This window comes from Trachurus japonicus, chromosome 9 (assembly GCF_045865225.1).
Source record: "Trachurus japonicus isolate A0001 chromosome 9, Traja_1.0".
In the NCBI taxonomy this organism is placed as follows: Eukaryota; Metazoa; Chordata; class Actinopteri; order Carangiformes; family Carangidae; genus Trachurus; species Trachurus japonicus.
In genome coordinates, this window is record NC_140915.1 from 5,038,475 (window position 1) to 5,059,350 (window position 20,876).

At 42.6% G+C, this 20,876-nt stretch overlaps 2 protein-coding genes across 2 annotated transcripts in view; both read right to left on the reverse strand.

Annotated features, from left to right (window-relative positions):
* Positions 1-20,876, reverse strand: part of LOC146980746 (uncharacterized) — a 284,820-nt gene that overhangs the window by 194,347 nt on the left and 69,597 nt on the right. Inside the window, exon 15 of the mRNA XM_085787994.1 lies at positions 7,042-7,215. Coding sequence (XP_085644120.1) covers positions 7,042-7,215 — 174 coding nt within the window. The remainder of the gene's footprint in view (positions 1-7,041; positions 7,216-20,876) is intronic.
* Positions 9,890-11,622, reverse strand: LOC146980753 (NLR family CARD domain-containing protein 3-like). The gene has a single exon (XM_085785756.1). The coding sequence runs from the start codon at positions 10,973-10,975 to the stop codon at positions 9,890-9,892; it is 1,086 nt and encodes a 361-aa protein (XP_085641882.1). The 5' UTR covers positions 10,976-11,622.

Below are 20,876 nucleotides of genomic sequence, written 5' to 3' on the forward strand. Positions count from 1 at the left end.
GGATGAAAATGGATGGATGGATGGATGGAATGTTCCATAGTGAACCCTAAAAAGTCTGTGGTAGAATTGATGAACCCGAGGAAGTGCATGAGTTCATCTGTAGTGCCCGTCCACATGAAGAAGATATCATCGATGTATCATTTCCATAAAATAATCTTAGATTTAAATGGGTTGTTGACCAGTTCATGAATGAATATATGTTCTCAATGACCCATCACTAAACAAGCATATGATGGCGCAAACGCATTCCACATACTGACCCCTTTGTTCTGTAGATAATACATTCCCCATACTGGAAATAATTTCTGGACAGAATTAATTCCATGAGTGTGACCAGAAACTCATTGGGGGGCAGTGTCTCAGAGGGGCGTGTTTGGAGATAGAACAAAAGTTTGTTAATACCCGCGTCATGCGGGATGCATGTGTACAAGCTACAAGCTGGGGCCTCATTTATCAAAGAGGGTGTAAAACTGCTACTAAATATTTGCGTACGGCGAAAAGACAAAAATGGCGTACACCCTAAATCAGGGGTACTCAAATACATTTGTCGAAGGGCCAGAATTTTTCTTAACAGACACCTTGGGGGCCGCACATTCAAATAGGCCTAGATTGAAATTAAATTCACCTTTTTCGTCTAATAATTTAAATATTTTTATTTTACTTGTAAGCACATAATTTTTATTCATACACTTCATGGTGTTTTGTATGATATAAAATGAAAAATCTTGACATTATCATATCATCATTTACATATCATGCTGGAGCTTTAAACTGCTGACTTGTATCCTCAGCTTAAATATGAAAGGAGGCTGACCATCACAGGACATGTCTGACTCTGTTCTGAGGATACAAGTCATTGGTCCTGAAATGTGTGTTTCTCTTCTATAACAGACATTCTACATCTCGGAGGCGACGTCTTTCCACACATGGGCTTCCTTCACCTTTCAAACGAGGCAGAGCTCAGTGGGAAACAGTAGGAGAGACACAGGCCGATGGAACAGGGACACAACACCGGGGGGGGAAGCAGGTCGTGCCGCTGTGCGCCGCGGACGTGCACGAAAAAACAATTGCGTCTCATCAAATGCGCGCGGCTACGGCTTTTGAGTTGTGAGCGTGCATGACGCGCGGCTACATTGAATGGGTTTGAGCGCGCGCAAAAGACGCCTCATCTGAACGGCCCCCATGCATGATGCACACACAGTTGAACCAAGACGGCGGTGATAATCACCCACGGCCTTTGCAGACAGGCAGGGAAAACCCTGCAGTCCAGCCCGCTCCCCAAACACTCGTTTGAGTTCGTCGGCGATTCTGTATCCCAGTGCAGGGCCTCACAGGCACACACAAACGCTCCGCACGTGTTTCCCTGTCCCAGCGCATTGACTTACAGGCGCACGGAGCCCGAGAAATACAGTATACAGTAATATGTAAACTAGTAGAACTCAGTCGCGGGCCTGATTGGAAGGTTCGGCGGGCTGGATGCGGCCCGCGGGCCGCCTATTGAGTACCGCTGCCCTAAATATTTACACCTTTTTCAGATCAATCAAACTGTGCGTACGCACAACTCTCCGCAATAAATCACACCGGACCCAAGAATGGTGCACACGTGAACACACCTCTTACTCCACCCCCGGAACGCCTATATACAACTATATATGGTCAGCACGTGCATATTTAATTAGCCATGTGCTCTCTGTGGCGCAGCAACAAGTGACAACAAAGTGACAATGGAGACAACGGGCGGAGGACGGGGGAAAGAAGCGGAACTTCTCCACTTCTCCGAAAGCAGATACACGGGCAATAACTCAGTCAGAAAAATGATCTTGCACTTTAATAAGCTACAATAAAAACAAAAACCTCCCAAATCTCAACAAAAGGGAGCAGAAAGAAGAAGAATCTTATGTAATCTGCCCCTTTATCCCAGAAAATCTTTTTTTTTTTTTTTTTCTTTTTACCTAGATGTTAAAACAATGTAGGAAGCAGGACGATAGTTAGGCTACCATTACTTTGCACGTCTTTCCACTACACAGTTACAGCTCTACTGGACTCGGTTTGGGTCATTTTCCATTACAGCTGAGTCCTTCACAGTTCCTCCTCAGGGCCGCATTGTCTCACTCTTTATTCTCTCCTCTCATCAGCTCCAAACTCACGTGCACCTCGTTAACTCAGGTGACAGAATAATAACAGTCTAGGCTGCAGATCAGTGTGCGCTGCTGCCGATGTGTTTTTTAAACTTGGATGGTTTGATCCTTGTCAGACGTCACACAGCCTAATCAAAAAAGCAAAATCCACAATCCGCTCTGTTTATCAATTAACATAAAGCCTAGTGTTATTATATAGCGGGTTGGATTGCCAGCATCAACGGTCCACCACTACCACAATTACTTCAAAAAAATCCTACTGTGCTCTTCTAAATGTACTCCGCTCCTCTCTCCCTCTCACACTGCAGTTCTCTGACTCAGCAACGGTGTCGCCAATTCCTCCTGTTCCTCAAAAAAGGTGTAAATCACGGTACGCCAGGGTCAAAATGGGTGTAAATGTCCGCACTTTTCCCCGTCAGGTTTTGGCTTGATAGATCCCAAATTTGGCGGAGAAAAGTGCGTACGCACAAAACGAGGGGAAAATGGTGTAAAAAAAAAAGGTGTATCCACAATGATAAATGAGGCCCCAGGTCTTGAAAGAGTCCAGCAGTTTCAAAATGTCTGTGGTGTCTCCTAAGTAGGAAGGGAGCTGTACAACATGTTTTTTTCAGAAAAAAAATCCAGATATTGTGAAAGGGGTTCTGTGAGGCAGCCAATGCTAGACACAATGGGTCTAAGAGGGGGGTTAGTCAGTGATTTATGAATTTTGGGAGGCCTGTAAGATACAGGGCAAATGTGTGTTACTGACAAAAATTATTTTTCTTGTTTAGTTATCCAACCACGTGAGAGACCTGCTTCCAAAATCATGTTAATCTCAGTTTTGTAATCCTCTGCGGGGTTCCTGGTTAGGGGGGTGTAGCAATCATTGTCAGTGAGTTGGGACAGTATGCTCTCATTGTATTGTTCATTAACTCTTTCGCGACCATTGACGAGTTAACTCGTCACAGCCTGCCGAACGTTCACGACCATTGACGAGTAAACTCATCAAAACCGTTTTTTTACAGATTACGATAATAGACACTCTCCAGTCAGTGCCCCTGACCAAAGGCACTGGCTCATAATCTGGAGTTGGTCCCTGGGCGCTGCACCGCGGCTGCCCACTGCTCCTCAGGGATGGGTTAAATGCAGAGAAAGAATTTCACTGTACTAGCTGTATATGTGACTAATAAAGTACCTTTACCTTTACCTTTACCTTTACCTTTACTCTCAGGTACCCTGTGTGTGAATATGGTAGTCCTCTGATATGTAAAACTGTTTTAAACTAAAATCTAAACATAATGGGTCTCATTCATGAAACGTGAGTAAATCTGTGTGTAGATTTGCACATAAAAGCTCACTCTACTAAAACTCTACTCCGGATTCATGAATGGTGCGGGAAACTCAGATTTGATCGTAAACACGTGTGTAAGATGATGAATGCCAACCCATCGTAAACTAACACCACGCCCCCGGTGATCAGCAATTAGCATAGATCTCCATACATGAATAGCCATATAAGGAGATCCTGACCACCATATTAGGAGGTAGGTGCATCCTGCTCACCTGCGGCCATGACGCAAACGAGGAAAGAGGGAGAGAGAGAAAAAAAGAGAGATCACGGATCGAAGTCATTTTGGGTGAAGTGGAGTCCAGAAAAAATATTTAATTCTCTTCTGTTGGTAGTGGTGTGACTGGGACAGGTCAAAGGCGTGGAGAGAAGAAACAGATTTAGTGAATTAAGTAGGCCTATCCTTGGTTGATTAAAGAACGAAGTAAAGCCAGAATAGTTCGATATGAAACGTGAAAAAAATAAAAATAAAAAAACACACAACTACAGAGCTACAGCAGCGACGGGAGGAGGAGTCTCTTCACAGCCTCAGCTGTAGAGGAGCATGGTTGTATCAACACATGAAGTTATATAGGCAGGTTATATTGTTACAGATGCACCAGCCGTCTGTCACAGCTTCATCCAAACCGGTGCCGACTGCGCTGCTGCGCAGGGTGAAGTGTGCGTCCACCGAGCGTGTTGCAACACAAACATTTTTTTTCCGGTTTTATATCAGATTATTATCATCATTAGATGGAGCCTTGACGTGTTTGTGCGTGTCCGATCCCTAAAACGTCTCTCTCTCCAAATATTTCTAATTGTTTGTCATGTTTAAATTACGTGTTTCAAAGGTGTCGGCCTATTTTGAACATGAGAGAGAGTAATACAGATTAAAATTGTAATTTTCAACAGTGACAAGCAGTATTTATTTGCATTCCTACATTTACACAAGCGCTACACACAGTCCGGAGCAGGTGTAGATTTTGTGAGTAGCTACGAAAAAATCTGCACTACTAAAAGATTGATGAATGCGGAAATCCACGTAAATTTGCGCTGCTCAGGGTTTACACACAAATCCGTGCTGCTCACATTTCATGAATGAGACCCAATGTTTTTTATAAACTGTGTGATCTTGGTTTTGTTTGAGTAATCGTTCTCCTTGAATGCTGCTCTGGGGACAGCGTGCAGCGCTGTGCGGCTGTCGGCTACAGTGTTGCGACTTTCTCGCTGAATCTGGCGACTTTCCAAACCCTCATTTGACAAAAGCGACCGACGACAAATCTGGCGAGTTTTTCCGGTGCTGTTACAAACGTTTCTGGTGTGGAGACTCGGATCTGAAAGCCCGTTATCTCTGCTGTTTTCACGGCGCTGTGCAGCAGAGCGGGCGCTCTGCAGCGGGGGCTGTGACCGGCCGCCCCCGCCCCAGAGCACTCATCGCCGGCCAGTCACGCAGCAGTGTCCCGGAGCTGCTCCGCTGCGGCCAGAGACCCACACCACTGCACCGCTGCACCGCTGCTCTCCAGGCTGCCACACCCCCCAGATTTGCCTACAAATATATTTATTTAGCCGTAGAAATGATTTGGGAGACGCCACACTGCAGAGTACCGGTAAAATGAGCTGACTGCCACTTGACACAAAAGTGCGTTTTTCTCTGAAACTAGAGCGGGAGCTCCGTTTTTGGAGAAACCCAGCTCTCTTCTTCTACTTCTTACTCACGAACGAAACGGCGGAAAAACTCGCCGTTTTTTCGAGGAGCACGTTGTAAAGTCACTCTTCAACCACGTGAAGACCGTTTGTTTCTAGGTGATGTACAGAGTTCGGTTCGACGTGAGATAAAAGGTAAACAAATAGCCAAAAACATCAACAACATGCTGAGGAATTAGTGTGGTCGCGAAAGAGTTAAAGCTCATCACTACAATAGAACCCCTTTTATCTGCAGATCGATTGACCATATCTTTTTTCTGTTCAAGTTCATTAAGACATTTTCGTTCGGCATTGGATAAGTTCAACTTTTTATTTTTATTGTCATGCAATGCCTTTTTACAGATTGAAGATAAGTCTTTTTCAACCAGGTTGCTGTACGTAATGAGGGAAGGGTTGAGGTTGGGATGGGGAACAAAGGTAGATTTCTTCTTAAATGTGGTGATTTCTCTCACTGGCAGCTGTGTCTGCTCTGCACTGGAATTACTCATAATGATGTCCCCATTATTTAGGGCTGCATGTCTTTGAGCGAAAAAGTGCTTAAGTTGGAGAGACCGAAAGAACTTGAATGTGTCAACTTTTACTTTGAATGGTTCAACCTTGTTAGTAGGACAGAAAGACAAACCCTTACTCAAGACAGCGGTCTCATCAGTAGTGAGGTCGATTCCGGAGATATTAATCACTGTCTGTTCCGATTGCGTTGGGAGCGGCGCAGCCCATGGATGGGTCCTCTTTCGTCTCTTCCGTCCCCTCGTGCCCCTCCTTGTTGCCCTTGGCGACGAGGTTTGGCGTTGACTAAAAAAGGTCTATTGCTGCGCTGGTTCGGGTTAGACTGTTCAAGGGGTACGGGTCGTTGGTCCGACGGGGGGTGGGGGGGGTGGGGGGTGCGATATAGCGCTGCAGAGGAGCAATTAGAGCGATATAGCGCATTTAGCGTGCACCCGTGTCTGTGTATCTATGTGCAGGCAGAGATCAGAGATGGTGTTTTAAATAACCATACCAGCTCTCATCTCTGCCAGTCAGCCTCTCAAACTGCCGCCTCTCTCACGTGTGGGCGCACCGCACGTAGACACACGTGCCGCCACAGACTCGTTAATTAGTGGGAAACACTGTGCTGTGTCTCAAATCGCACACTTCTCTTAGTGCACTGCTTTACAGTACACTGTAAGGCGGTGTACTGCCTTGTGCAGTGCACTAATTTCGACAGGTTAGTACCGTCTCAAATCAAACACTGCCGCTGCGCACTTACCGGAAATGACTCGACAGCTGCTTCTTCTATTTTTTAAATTATGATTGCAACCATAGCAACCGGCCGTTGGAGCCCTATCGCCGACACTTGACAGCGCTTTTTGCCGATCAAAACGAGCTATTAAGTTGTGTTTTATTGTGTTAGTGTTGTTGTTGTGCTGTTATTAGTGTTTTTTAAAGACATTTACGCCGGTGTCAGCTCTGTCGCTGCTCAAAGCAACCGCCGCCGTTTGAAAAGTAGTGACGTGCTTCCGCTACGTCACCAAGATGGCGGCCGTTAAGTGTGGAAAGTGTCCATCGATCCACACTCAATTTTCTGGCCGTTTGAGTGCGCCAATTGAGTGCGCATAGCGCACTACATTTTCGCGCACTGCTCAGTGTGAACGCACTTATGCACTCAAAATATTAAGTGTAAGTGCACAAGTGCGCGATTTGGGACACACCACAGGAGTGAAATGATCTGAAAGTGAAGAGTCATTGTCAGTGTGAGAGAAGAACAAGTGGAAACATGAGTTTCTATTACAACTATTTCAAACGTCCTTCATTCATGACATCAAAGTCAATGATTCAAGTTCTGAGTGAAGATAATCAGGTTCAGTTGTGGATCAAAGATCTCAGATCTACAACAGTAACAGTCAGTGAACTGACCTCAGAGTCTCCAGTCTCCAGTCTGGACTCTCCAGAAAACCACTAAGATCCTTCACTACTGAATCCTGCAGGTCGTTGAAGCTCAGGTCCAGTTCTCTCAGGAGGGAGGGGTTGGACTTCAGAGCTGAGACCAGAGAAGAACAGCTGATCTCTGACAACCTGCAGCTCCTCAATCTGAATAAAGAATAAAAGTAGAAGTTTTTTTTTTTTGTACAGTGTCTCTGAACCTTTTTTCAGTTCTGTAGCCACATTTCCAAAACTCTTAAGTCAGTGAACATAACATCACATCAGTCTGTGTGGACTGAACAATCAACATGTTCCTTGTTCTTTTGACACAAAATTCAAACAGGTAATGTTGAATGTTAAAGCTCAACAAAGACCAAACAACAGGTTTTAACAGCTCCATGTTGAGTTTCTTTCACTGTTTGTCAGAACAGAAAACCTCTGGTTGTAAACTGAAGCTGAAGTGAACAGCAGTTCACACTGGGACTGAAACACTGATGAGTTTGTCTTTTCATTGTTGTTGACAAACAGCTGTTTGAAGTTGTGTAATCAGATCGATCAGCTGCTTCATCCAGGAAACATCCTCAGGTGGTGAGACTCTTTAGTCACATGACCAATAGGACGATGAAGGAGAGGAAGACGAGCAGCAGGACGATGAGGAAGATGTGAGGTGTGATGTGGATCAGAACGTGTGGTCTAGAGCAGAAGAGCTGCACATTTCTGAAAGACTCAAAGAGTTTTTTCCCCCAAGCCGTCCGTTATCTCAATGGCACTGACCATGCACTTTGAAATAGCACTATGCAGTTTTCATATAGCTACATATATATAATATAGTACATATATAAACTATTATGTGAACTAACCCCCCCCACATCTAATGTATTTTATGTTGTAAATGTTTCTTATTTTATTGGTGATGTGTGTCAGTCTTGTATGTTTATTTTTGCGTGGAGCTGACTGACATTTCACTGCATTACAAGTATGTGACAAATAAACTCTGAATTGAACTGAACTTAACAGAGACTTTGTTTTTTCTTATTGTATTTTCACACAAAAGTGAACACAGCAGCTATGATTGTTCTGTTTCTTTGTAAATAAAGTTTTTTTTCTCCCAGCTGCTTCCTGCTGTCCACACTGACTGTGAAGTGGTCTCTTCCTCACAGCTCCACTGGCAGAGAGCAGCTGAGGAGCTGAAGCTGGATGAAGCTACAGCTCCAGAGGCTGTGGACACAGTCACAGTGGCTCAGGAGACACTGTCCCCTGTCTGAAGCTGACCTCTGACCCCTCACTGACACTGGAGTCATGTGACCAGAGGCTGCTTCACACATAGATATATATAAGAACTAGATGACTCACCCGCAGCTGTTTCCCAATGACAAAGCGTAGCCAGTACGGCGGCCATCTTGGGAAGGTCAACTCTCTCCCTCAGAGCATTAAGCCTATGGTGCATGTTCTGCTATAATGACCAGAACTTGCTCAGTTTTTGTCCGATTTCAAAACGGTTTGATTTTTATGAATGTTTATGCAGTTATGATGCAGCATATTTAGAATCACAGATAATTTTAATAATGTATTTTTTTTTGTAAAAGTAACATTATAGTGACATTATGCAAATAGTTAAAGTAATAGCTACATACTGATTTATTTTTCACAGAGTTATGAATCGTTTTTTTAGTGCAGATGACTGGATCACCTATCTACTGCACTGTAACTGCAGCCAGAGTCAGAGACAGTTGCCCGTCCTCATATGGCCGACTGTGAGCTACGCCTGCGTGTAGTCCGATCCACCCCCTTGGCTTCACACACACTGTGGACAGGAAGTAAACTCCTTTAATGTCATGTGACCATGAGCTGAAGCTTCCTTCCTGTGGAGCCCAGTGTTGATGTTTAGCCTCAGTGTGTCCACAGTGGGATCATCAAACCAACACTGTTCTCTGAGCTACAGGACTTTAACCTGACCTCTCACACTGGGAAGCTGCTTTGACCTTTGACCTTTGACCCTGAACCAAGCAAAGAGGGAAAACTCAGATCTACATCACATCTGCTCAGCTTCAGCTACAGTGGCTGATCCAGCTGTTCTGTTAGCAGCTTCATCTGAGAGCCAGCTCATCATCATCATCACACTGACCTCTGAGTGACCTCTGACCCTTCACCTTCACGATCAGTCGCTAACTGCAAACTGAACTTCACACATTTGAACTGAACACAGACAAAAGTCCAACAGGTCCAGTCAGTGAACTCACCTCAGAGTCTCCAGTCTACAGTTTGGACTCTCCAGTCCAGCACACAGAACCTTCACTGATGAATCCTGCAGGTCGTTGTAGCTCAGGTCCAGTTCTGTCAGGTGGGAGGGGTTGGACTTCAGAGCTGAGGCCACGACTTCACAGTGACTCTCTGAGAGTTCACAATGAACAAGTCTGTGAAGAGAGAAAATATGAAATGTGTCAGAATGAAATTAGATGAATGCTGCAGTAAAAACACAGTACAGTACACAAAACACATATGTTCACGGTTTCAAAAATACCCGGGCTTGTGTGGACAAGGCCTGAGACCTGCACTGGTTTAATCTGGATCTGTGTTTTAGATGAAGATTCATCAGGTTTGAATAAAACCAAAGAGTGAAAAAAAAAAAAACTAAATTAGTGTTTTTCTTGAATAGACAGCAACAATCACAACGAGCTGAAGATCCACATGTTGGAGCTCACAGCTTTTCACCTTAAAAAATAAAACACAACTCACTTGGAAATGTTTCAAAGTCAAACTGAGAATAATAGTAAACAGTGAAAACTGTGTTTATCTGAATGATTAAATCACTGATCAATAATTATATTGATCATGTCTGGACTCACCGAGCCTTCCTGCAGTTCCTCACAGCTGGGATCAGTCTCAGTCGTCCCTGATCTGATGTGTTGTACTTCTCCAGGTCCAACTCGTCCAGAACCTGCTCTGACATCTGCAGCATGTAGGCCAGAGCTGAACACTGGATCTCAGAGAGTTTCTTCTCTGATCTGTTCTCTGACTCCAGGAACTGTTGGATCTCCTGATGAACTGACTGGTCCTTCATCTCCGTCAGACAGTGGAAGATGTTGATGCTTCTGTCAGGAGAGATTTTATCTCTGTCATTCCTGTAATACCTGTTAACACTGCCATCACTGTTCATCTCCTTGAGGTTGCTGATGATACTCTGGATGGTTTCTGGACTGTTGTCTGTCTGACCCAGCAGACCTCCTAACAGCCTCTGGTTGGACTCCAGAGAGAGGCCATGAAGGAAGCGAACAAACAGGTCCAGGTGACCGTTTCTACTGCGGAGGGATTTCTGCATGGCTCCCTGTAGGAAGTCATCCAGGTTTAAACCAACATGTTGTTTTCCCAGGAAGTTCTTGAGGACCTTTCTGTTCCAGTTGGTGAAACAGTGGAACATGTAGACTGCAGCCAGAAACTCCTGAACACTCAGATGAACAAAGCAGTAGACTGTTTTCTGGAAGATCACACTCTCTGTTTTGAAGATCTCAGTACAGAGTCCTGAGTTCACCAAGGCCTCTGTGACATCCAGACCACACTGCTCCAGGTCTTCTTGGTAGAACATGATGTTTCCTTTCTCCAGCTGTTCAAACGCCAGCCTCCCCAGCTTCAGAAGAACTTCCCTGTCGGCCTCCGTCAGCTCCTGTGGACTCGTCTCATGTCCTTCACCGTACTTGTTCTTCTTCCTCTTTGTCTGGACCAGCAGGAAGTGTGAGAACAGGTCAGTGGTGGTCTTGGGCAGCTCTCCTCTCTGGTCTGTGGTCAACATGTGCTCCAGAACTGTAGCACTGATCCAGCAGAAGACTGGGACTTGACACATGATGTGGAGGGTCCTGGACGTCTGGATGTGTGAGATGATTCTTCTGGACAGATCTTCATCACTGGACCTCCTCCTGAAGTACTCCTCCATCTGGGCGTCAGTGAAGCCTCGGACCTCTGTTACCCTGTCAACACATGTAGGAGGGATCTGATTGGCTGCTGCAGGTCTGGAGGTGATCCAGACCAGAGCCGAGGGAAGCAGATTCCCCTGGATGAGGTTTGTCAGCAGCACGTTGACTGATGACGTCTGTGTGACATCAGACACAACCTCCCTGTTGTTGAAGTCCAGTGACAGTCGGCTTTCATCCAGGCCGTCAAAGATGAAGAGAAGTTTACAGACAGCCAGCTGCTCTGCTGTGACCTTCTGTAATGTTGGATGGAAAACATGGAGCAGCCTGAGAAGACTCAACCGCTGATCTCTGATCAGGTTCAGCTCCCTGAACGAAAGCAGAACCAGCAGACTGACATCTTGGTTCTCCAAGCCCTCGGCCCAGTCCAGAGTGAACTTCTGCACCGAGACGGTTTTTCCAACGCCAGCGACGCCATTGGTCAGAACCACTCTGATGGGTCTCTGTTGGACAGGTGAGACTGTAGAGACGTCCTCTCTCTGCTGGACAGGTGAGACTGTAGAGACGTCCTCTCTCTGTTGGACAGGTGAGACCGTAGAGACGTCCTCTCTCTGTTGGACAGGTGAGACCGTAGAGACGTCCTCTCTCTGTTGGACAGGTGAGACCGTAGAAATGTCCTCTCTTTGTTGGACAGGTGAGACCGAAGAGACGTCCTCACTCTGTTGGACAGGTGAGACCGTAGAGACGTCCTCTCTCTGTTGGACAGGTGAGACCGTAGAGACGTCCTCTCTCTGTTGGACAGGTAAGTCTTTAAAGATGTCGTTGCACTTGATCGTAGTGTCATGGAGGGTCTTCTTCTTGGACGTTGTCTCCAGCTGTCTCACCTCATGTTGGGTATTAACCTCTTCACTCTGTCCCTCTGTGATGTAGAGCTCAGTGTAGATCCTGTTGAGGAGGGTTCCACTTCCTGTTCCACTTCCTGTTCCCTCAGTTCCTTCAGTCACTCGTTCACATCTGCTCCTCAGACTGATCTTATGTTGATCTAAAACCTCCTGCAGACCACGATCTGCTGAGAGAGAAGAGACAGAGTCAGACTGAAGACAGAGAGTCAGACAATCTGATCAGATTATTTCAGAGAGAAAATTAGAAACAGTGAAAGTCATCACACCTGAACATGACACACCGTGAAGCAAAACGACAGAGGAAGTTTGTTGTTTACATGAGTGTGGAAAAGTCTGGACCACATCATGGTTCATAACCGTGTGTTGTCCGACTAGAGGCCATTACAATACAGTTCCCTGTCATTACTGCTGTGATTGTTCATCAATACATTTTATAATTTAACAAACACCTGTTGGTTTCATTTGTTTATTGATAGACCTACATTTTCAGGTTTGGGTGAGTTTGTGTTATTGAACGAGTAACGACTTACCTGTCCAGTCCATCACAGAGCTGCTCTGATTGGCTGTCTGCAGTCCACCTCTGGTTCTGGGTCTTTGTCCACACTGGGGACAGGAGGGGGGTCCTGAAGAACCAGACTGGTCCCAGTCTGAGGTGAAGCACTGTCTGCAGAACCAGTGTCCACAGCTGGAGGAGACTGGATCCTTCAGGACGTCCTGACAGAGACCACAGCAGGACAGCTGCTGGTCCACGGAGACACCACTCCTCTTCCTCTCTCTGTGAAGACATGGACACATATTTCTGTTTAAACTAGAGCCACCTCCTCCAGGTCGTTTCCTCCTCCTCGCAGACGAGTTCCAGATGATCTGACCCCTGTTTGTCCAGAGTCTCAGAGAATATTCATAGTTTGTGAGACATCTTCTCATGTTTATGTGGCAAGGTGAAGAGGGCCCGGGCGGGGATTGAACCCACACCTCCCGGGTAAGAGTCATGCGCGCTTGCCAGTCACCCAAAGGGACATCCCCTTGGCCAAGTAGCCATTGGAGGCATAGCGACAGGAACCGTCAACTGTCACATCTCTCCCCCTCTTTTCACAAGCACGTCCTCGTGCTTCCACGCAGGTAAGAGTCATGTGCGCTTGCCAGTCACCCAAAGGGACATCCCCTTGGCCAAGTAGCCAGGGCGCATAATCATTTGGAGGCATAGTGACAGGACCCTCAACTGTCACATTTACTTTGTCTTGACTTTGACCTTTGATCTTTAGAGACAAAAATCTAATCATAGTTGAACAGTTGTGCCATATTTGAGGAGGTTCCTTCGACATGTTTCAGAGAGTAAATTAGGATGAACAGATGAGATATTGGTGAACCCCATTTCCTGTCTCTCTCAACTGTACTATCAATGAAGGCATGAACAGCCAAAAAAAGATATTGGTGAACTAAAGGTCAAAGGTCATAACTCAAGACTTTACAAAACAATTAAGACAAAATGTGACACAAGTGGTTCATGTTTTCTGTGACTGTGGAGAAACAGGATGTGACCTGAGAACTAGTTTCAGTGGAGGAGGAGGAGATTCTAGTTTTGAATGTTGCTCAACCCCAGTTTCTACAGTATTTTCCATAAATGAGGAACATGTTTCTCAATGTGGATAGACTGTATTTATCAGAATGACTTTTTTTCCTGCTGTCCACTCTGTCCCTGATGAACCTTAGAGGAGCTCTCAAACTGATAAATGCTTCATAGTGAGGAGACTTGGTGGACTTCAGATCAAAGTACCAAACATTAAACTGCAGCATGTGTAGCCGGGTGGTAAATGAATCATAAGTGTAATTTTCCACTTAAGGGTGAATGTATTCCAATGTACTATAATGTGTTTTTGTTTTCTTTTGTTCTTTCTTTTAAATGTCATATTTCAAATGTAAATGTAAACAAAATGTAAATGAGTTAAATAAGTGGTCACAAGGTGGCAGCATTGAGCTGCTTTGGGTTCAGTTGGGCGCATTTTGGTTTAGCCGCCAGGTGCATTGTGGGTTCTTGTTGTCTTTTCTGCTGAATGTGAGCCACAAGTGCCTGAAATGTCTCGGCGAACAGAGGAGACTGTTGTTCTGTTCGATTGGTAGGTAAAATACCCACACATTGTAAAAGACGCCGTAACAGAATGTGACAATATAGTCTCATTTAGAGATATTGGTGATTTATTTCAGAGGGTAGCATGCCAGCCGTCGACCAGGGCTAACGACTAGCTTCAGGAAGCTCCAGCTCCCGTGTTCCACGCTGCGTGGCGTGTAAGTGACTGTGGTAAAATATTTTGAATGCACATTTTCGAGTTAATATGACCGTGTCATGATTTTAATGACGTGTGTATTTTGTTGTTTCTGTAGACCTTCATAGCCCACTGCCATATTTTGTCCCCTATGCTATTTTGTTTCTTTTTATGCTTTTGGTTTTGGTTCTCTCTAAGTCTCAGATGAGAACGAATGACTTTGAGTTTAGAAATTCAGTCAAATAAGCCTTTTTGCAACTGATGCATGCGATGAAATAAATAAGAAGGCTACAAGAACCCCAGTAAGTGTGTCCTGTGTGCTTCTAATTCCCGGGCTACACATGCATATATATTCTCTCGCTCTCTCGCTCTCATTTCCTGTCTTCTCTGGACTGTCGGCCATCAGCACAGAAACAAAATGCTGGATGTTGCAGGTCTCTTACCCTGTAGGCTCATGACTGGAGGACGGATCATCTTCAGATGGATTACTGTCTTCAGATCCTGGAGTCTCTCCTGTGTTCCCCTCCTCCTCTGCACAGAGTCAAACCAGTAACACTGACGGTTAGCGCATAAATACAGGAAGTAGAGTCAGGAAGTAGACCCAAGTCTGACACAACAGGAAGTCACAAACACACACTCAGTTAAACTCAACACTGCACCTCACACAACCAACAGATCCTCATCTTCTCCACAGTCCACACAACAGAATCATTAAGACAGAACTCACCCTGTTCTCCTGCTCTGATCAGAGTAAACATTTCCATGTTTTTCCATATTTCAGTTTGTAAACTGTTTTCAACACCTTTTGCACGTCCGGGGTTGAAACGTAAGTGATTACGGGAGCAGCCAAATGCAAGTTGTTGTCATCGTTGATGGAGTTAGTGGTGACCTGTAAAATTGTTTCGCCACTTGTAAATTTGTCTTGGTGTTTGTAAAAGTGTTTAGTTTCTTGTTAATTTGTTTTCTGAAATGTAAATTTGTTTCGGTACTTGTAAATGTGTTATGGTAATGTATTTTGTTTTATGATATGTAAAAATGTTTTCTAAAATGTAAAGTTGTCTCAAACTTTGTAAACTGTTTCGGATTTTGTAATGTTGGTTTGCACCTCCCGGCCACCGTACTTTTGGCTTGAATAACACAAAGAATATGGAGATAAATGATAAGAACTGATCTTCTAGATGTCAAAATCAATTTTAAAAAAAAGTTCTTCACCAACACTTCTTGATTCACTTTTTTTGATTTCATGACACATGGAGCAGACTCCTCGGTGTATATACAGTATATATACTTTATTTACAAATAACTGAATCCCATGGTCGTACAATGAACAGGTACAGCTGAGAAACTCATTACAGATTACCAATATAAACAGTCAAAGATCCATGAGCAGCATGTTTGTTACTGAAGCAGACAGAAAATCAGCAGAACAGAAAGAAGAGAATCAAATTGTTGTTCAGCCTGATTACAGCGCCCCCTTTTGACTGATCTGTGCCAACATTTACCTGAAACATTCACACATTTATCTCTGTAAAAACAAACGTGGCTATTTGATTATTTGGAGATAAACTTCCGTTCACTATCAGGAATCTGTGGACGCTGGAACAAAGTCACAGAGACAAAGTCTTTAAAATCAGATGGGCAGAGACTGAACTGTGACCACAGCGCCACCTGCTGACACTACTGTAAACAGGCAGAAATCTGTCTCTATATTCATCTAGGTGAGTATTTGTTTCCTGTTTGTACATGAAATGTTTGTGTTTTCCTTTGGCGAGGGAAGCTTAAGGCGTTGGTCACAACAAAATGTAGTTTTCTTAATAAATCCAGTGACTTCCTGTTGAGTTTTGTGACCCTTTGGTCCCTGGACACTCGATAAAATCTTTGCATTAAAATAAAGAAAGAAAAAAACAAAAACAAGAAAAAAACAAATCCTTCCTTTGTTAAAAAAGAAAAACATGGCTTCTGTGCAGACGCAGCGTGCAGGTTATTAAATGATGAACAAGCAACAAGATGCCTGAAAACCTGTAAGTCAGATGTTTTGCAGTGAGGGAGGGGTTTCGTCCATAAATCAAACATCACAGTCAAAGAAGGCAGCTGTCGACCAATCAGAGGACAGCAAAGAGTAATGTCACACTGATCCCTCCCCATCAGACAGATGTGGACACAGTTAGAAACCAGAGTGTGTGTTGAAGTGGTCCAGGACTCCCCTGGCCCCGCCCACAGCAGGACTCACTGGTCTGAAACTGGAAACACTGGTTATGTACACATGATCACCGGTCCAGACCAGTTGAGTTCAGTTTCATACACTCCAGCCATTCTTGCCTTGTTGCCTTGTTACAATTGTAAGGCAACAAAGCTATTGGAACCTCAGTCAATACTCAATGTGCTTTTTTTTTAATCTGAAACAAATGTTCCCTTCATGTTCTTCTCAGAGTACACCAGAATGCTTCAATGTGTTAAAATCACATTTCATTTTTTTTCTGGGGGGGAATGACCATTGTTGTGAGGTCAGACACACCTGGATGAATCAGTTTGTCTGTATGTAATAATGAAGCTGGCTTGAGCTCAGGAAGTAGTGGAGCTGTGCATAAAGCCCATTGTAATGATTAGATCTATTTTTTGACTTTTTTTTTTTTTTTTTACATAGTTTTCATACATTTCATGCATATTTTGATGTTTTAGAGGTCTTGTAATGTCATGGAAACTTGTTGCCAAGTCATGGGAAAGTCATGGAAATGTGTTGGTTAAAATGTGTATGAACCCTGTGTACATCACCAAGCACAATGCCAAAAAGTTGTTTTCTAAATGGCCTATAATGTGTAGGCCATCTGCGTCGGATATCCACTGCACCCGCTGCTTGGAAAAAAGTTCAGGCTCAGGATTTTTTTTTACTTTAAGCCCTGTTTTTTATAAATCCCAAATGTTGCTTACAAGGTGGCGTACGCCTTCTTTTGTGCGTACGCAGCGTTTATAATCGGTTATAATCGGATAGCGGTTCACAGCCAGGCTTCGTAAACACTGGCACATTAGTTTGAACTGTTTCTTTTAAACTAACGGTGACAAATTACTGTATTTTATATTATGTGTTTGGTTGTTTTGTCTGCTTTGTTTTGTCTTGTATGTTAAGTATGTATGTGTATGTGTGGAGTTCATAATAAAAGATTATTATTATTATTATAAATGAGGCCCCAGGTGTTTGCTCCTCAGGTGTTCTCGCTGCTCGCTCACCTGTGGTTTCCCTGTCTGTCGTGTCTGTAGGAGAAAGCTCTGATCGCCGCCCAGCTGGACAACGCCATCGAGAAGGAGCTGCTGGAGAGACTCAAGCAGGGAACGGTACGACTCCAGAACCACAACACCTCACAACCTCAGAACCAAACTAGCCCTTTAATACGATTTATAAAGCGAGCGTTGTGCAATAACAAACAATATGGAGGTGTGTAATTCACAAAGCTCTTTAAAACCAAATGAAATCAGGCAGGATGCACTTCAACTAGCAATCTCCTTCTTTATTAACATTCATCTATCTATATTCTTATATTATATATTCTTATAAGCCTCGGCTACAATCCCAAATGTTCATTGATATGTATGAACCACTTAAAAAAACAAATAAACATAAATCTGTCAGGTTCAGTTTAACCCTCTATGGTACCATGTTACCACTTTCTGGCCTGTCATATCTCCACAATTCATCCCATTTACTGCTGTAATACTTTAAAAAAAGAGAGGAGACCTTAGAGAACCAATAACAATGCTTTAATTTATCACATGACTTTCAAGAAGCCAGACTGAAACATTTTTTGCAGACTTTTTCAAAGGAAACAGGTTTGCCATTTTGCTCCACTACAACGGTCTGAAAACGTACAGTAACTTCCTGGCCCTTTTTCATCTGGAAAAAAATATATTTACACTAATAGATTAGTAAAGTTTATTTTTTAATAATTCCATGCAATTTATTTACTTATTAAATAATGGAAACTTGTTAAAATGCACCTGTTGCCCCAAAGCAACAACGTACCATTATAGAAAATTGCAGTGTTGCCTTGAGGCGACAGTGGACCATTATGGAATCAATATTGCATTATGAGACTATGGTAGTGTGTGTTTAGGTGTAAATATAATGTTCAAAAACATATAATTCATCATCATTTTGTTTTTTATCCTTAATAAATGTGATTTTGGATGCAGTAAAGTAAACATCAGGCTATTATGATGATGATGAGGAAGATGAGAATGAGAATGTGGATGAGGATGAGGCCAGTGAAGGTGAAAGTCTACAGAGACTGGTCGGTGTTTCTAATACAGTAGATGATGAACCGTAATGGTACAATGTTGCCTACAGTCAAAATGTCTTTAGATTATGTTTATTTAGTCTATTTTGAGACATAAAAACACTCCAAACATTTTTCCCCCACTGGCATCATGATGCAGCGTAGCTACCATAGAGGGTTAAGGAACTCCTTACGTATCGGACTAATATCTGGATGAAACCTTTAACCCTCTATGGTAGCTACGCTGCATTATGATGCCAGTGGGGGAAAAATGTTTGGAGTGTTTTTATGTCTCAAAATAGACTAAATAAACATAATCTAAAGAAATTTTTAAAAAATTATTTATTTTTGGAAGTTTTTGGGATTTTTTGCCTGTAGGCAACATTGTACCATCACGGTTCATCATCTACTGTATTAGAAACACCAGTCTCTGTAGACTTTCACCTTCACTGGCCTCATCCTCATCCACATTCTCATCTTCCTCATCATCATCATAATAGCCTGATGTTACTTTACTGCATCCAAAATCACATTTATTAAGGATAAAAAACAAAATGATGATGAATTATATGTTTTTGAACATTATATTTACACCTGAACACACACTACCATAGTCTCATAATGCAATATTGATTCCATAATGGTCCACTGTCGCCTCAAGGCAACATTGCAATTTTCTATAATGGTACGTTGTTGCTTTCGGGCAACAGGTGCATTTTAACAAGTTTCCATTATTTAATAAGTAACTAAATTGCATGGAATTATTAAAAATTAAACTTTACTAATCTATTAGTGTAAATATATTTTTTCCCAGATGAAAAAGGGCCAGGAAGTTACTGTATGTTTTCAGACTGTTTTAGTGGAGCGAAATGGCAAACCTGTTTCCTTTGAAAAAGTCTGCAAAAAAGGTTTCAGTCTGGCTTCTTGAAAGTCATGTGATAAATTAAAGCATTGTTATTGGTTCTCTAAGGTCTCCTCTCTTTTTTAAAGTATTACAGCATTAAATGGGATGAATTGTGGAGATGTGACAGGCCAGAAAGTGGTATGATGTCTGAGGGAAACATGGTACCATAGAGGGTTAAGGGAAATCTTATCTAAGGTGTTGGGGTTCAAGCTTCACACATGTGATGAAGTTTAACGTTCAACAGTCGACGTCGAGCTGCGTCGGTTTAGTGAAGTGATCGGCTGATACCGACGTGTGTGTCTTCCTCAGTACGGAGACATCTACAACTTCCCCGTCGTCGCCTTCGACAAAGCTCTGGAGCAGCAGGACGAAGAGAGCGAGTCCGAGTCTGAGGAGGAGGAGGAGGAGGAAGGGGAGGAGGACGACGACAAGGTGACGGATCAAACGCGTCCAACGTTTCCCACGGTACGTGAACGCCTCGTGTCCTCGGACTCTGACCGGACGCTGTTTTCTCTCTGTGTCCGCAGGACGTCGGCAAGAGAGAGTTCGTGGCCGAAGAAGAAGTGGAGGAGAGCGACCTGAGCGACTTTGAGGTAAAAATTTGAGGTCGTGATGCGGAGGCGGACAGAACTGCTGCAGGACAGGAGAGACATTGAAAAGAAAATCTAAACATTCAATCTGTTAGAGCTGAAATATTAGGAAACTAGAGCCCAGGTTGAATTTGATTGCATTTTGCCTTTAAAGCAGTGGTTCTCAAAGTGGAGTCCGAGGAACCCCAGGGGTCCTTTAGAGAGTTCAAAGGGGGTCCCCAACGTTTTCTTGAAATTTTACCACTTTTTTTCTAGGATTTTTAAACTTTTTATTTTTTTTTGAGAATTTCTTTTTTAATTGTTTTATTTATTTATTTATTTTTTTTAGAAATTTAACCAATTTTTTCTATAATTTTGAAACTTTTTCTTTTTTGAGTATTTCTTTTTAAGTTTTTTTATTTTTTTTTTAGAAACTTTTACCACTTTTTCTAGAATTTTTAAAAACTTTTTTTGGAGAAATTTTACCACTTTTTTTTCTAGAATTAAAAAAAAAAAAATGAGAAATTTTTACCACCTTTTCTAGATTTTTAAAAAAACTTCTTAAATCTTTTTTTTTTTTTAGAATTTTTTAAAACTTTTTCGTTTTTGAGGATTTCTTTTTTAATTGTTTTATTTACTTATTTTTTGAGAAATTTGTACCACTTTTTCTAGAATTTTTAAAAAACTTTTTTTTGAGAAACTTTACCACCTCTTTCTAGAATTGTTTTTGATAAATTTTACCACTTTATTTTCTAGAATTAAAAAAAAAAATAAAATTGAGAAATTTTTACCACCTTTTCTAGAATTTTTTTTTTAAACTTCTTAAAAATCTTTTTTTTTCTTTTTTGAGAATTTCTTTTTTAATTGTTTTATTTCTTTTTTGAGAATATTTTGAGAAATTTCTTCTAGAATTTTTAAAAACTTTTTTTGAGAAATTTTACCACTTTTTTTCTAGAATTTTTTTTTTTTCTTTTTTTCTTTTTTTAAAAATAATTTTTACACTTTTTTAACGTTTTTGGA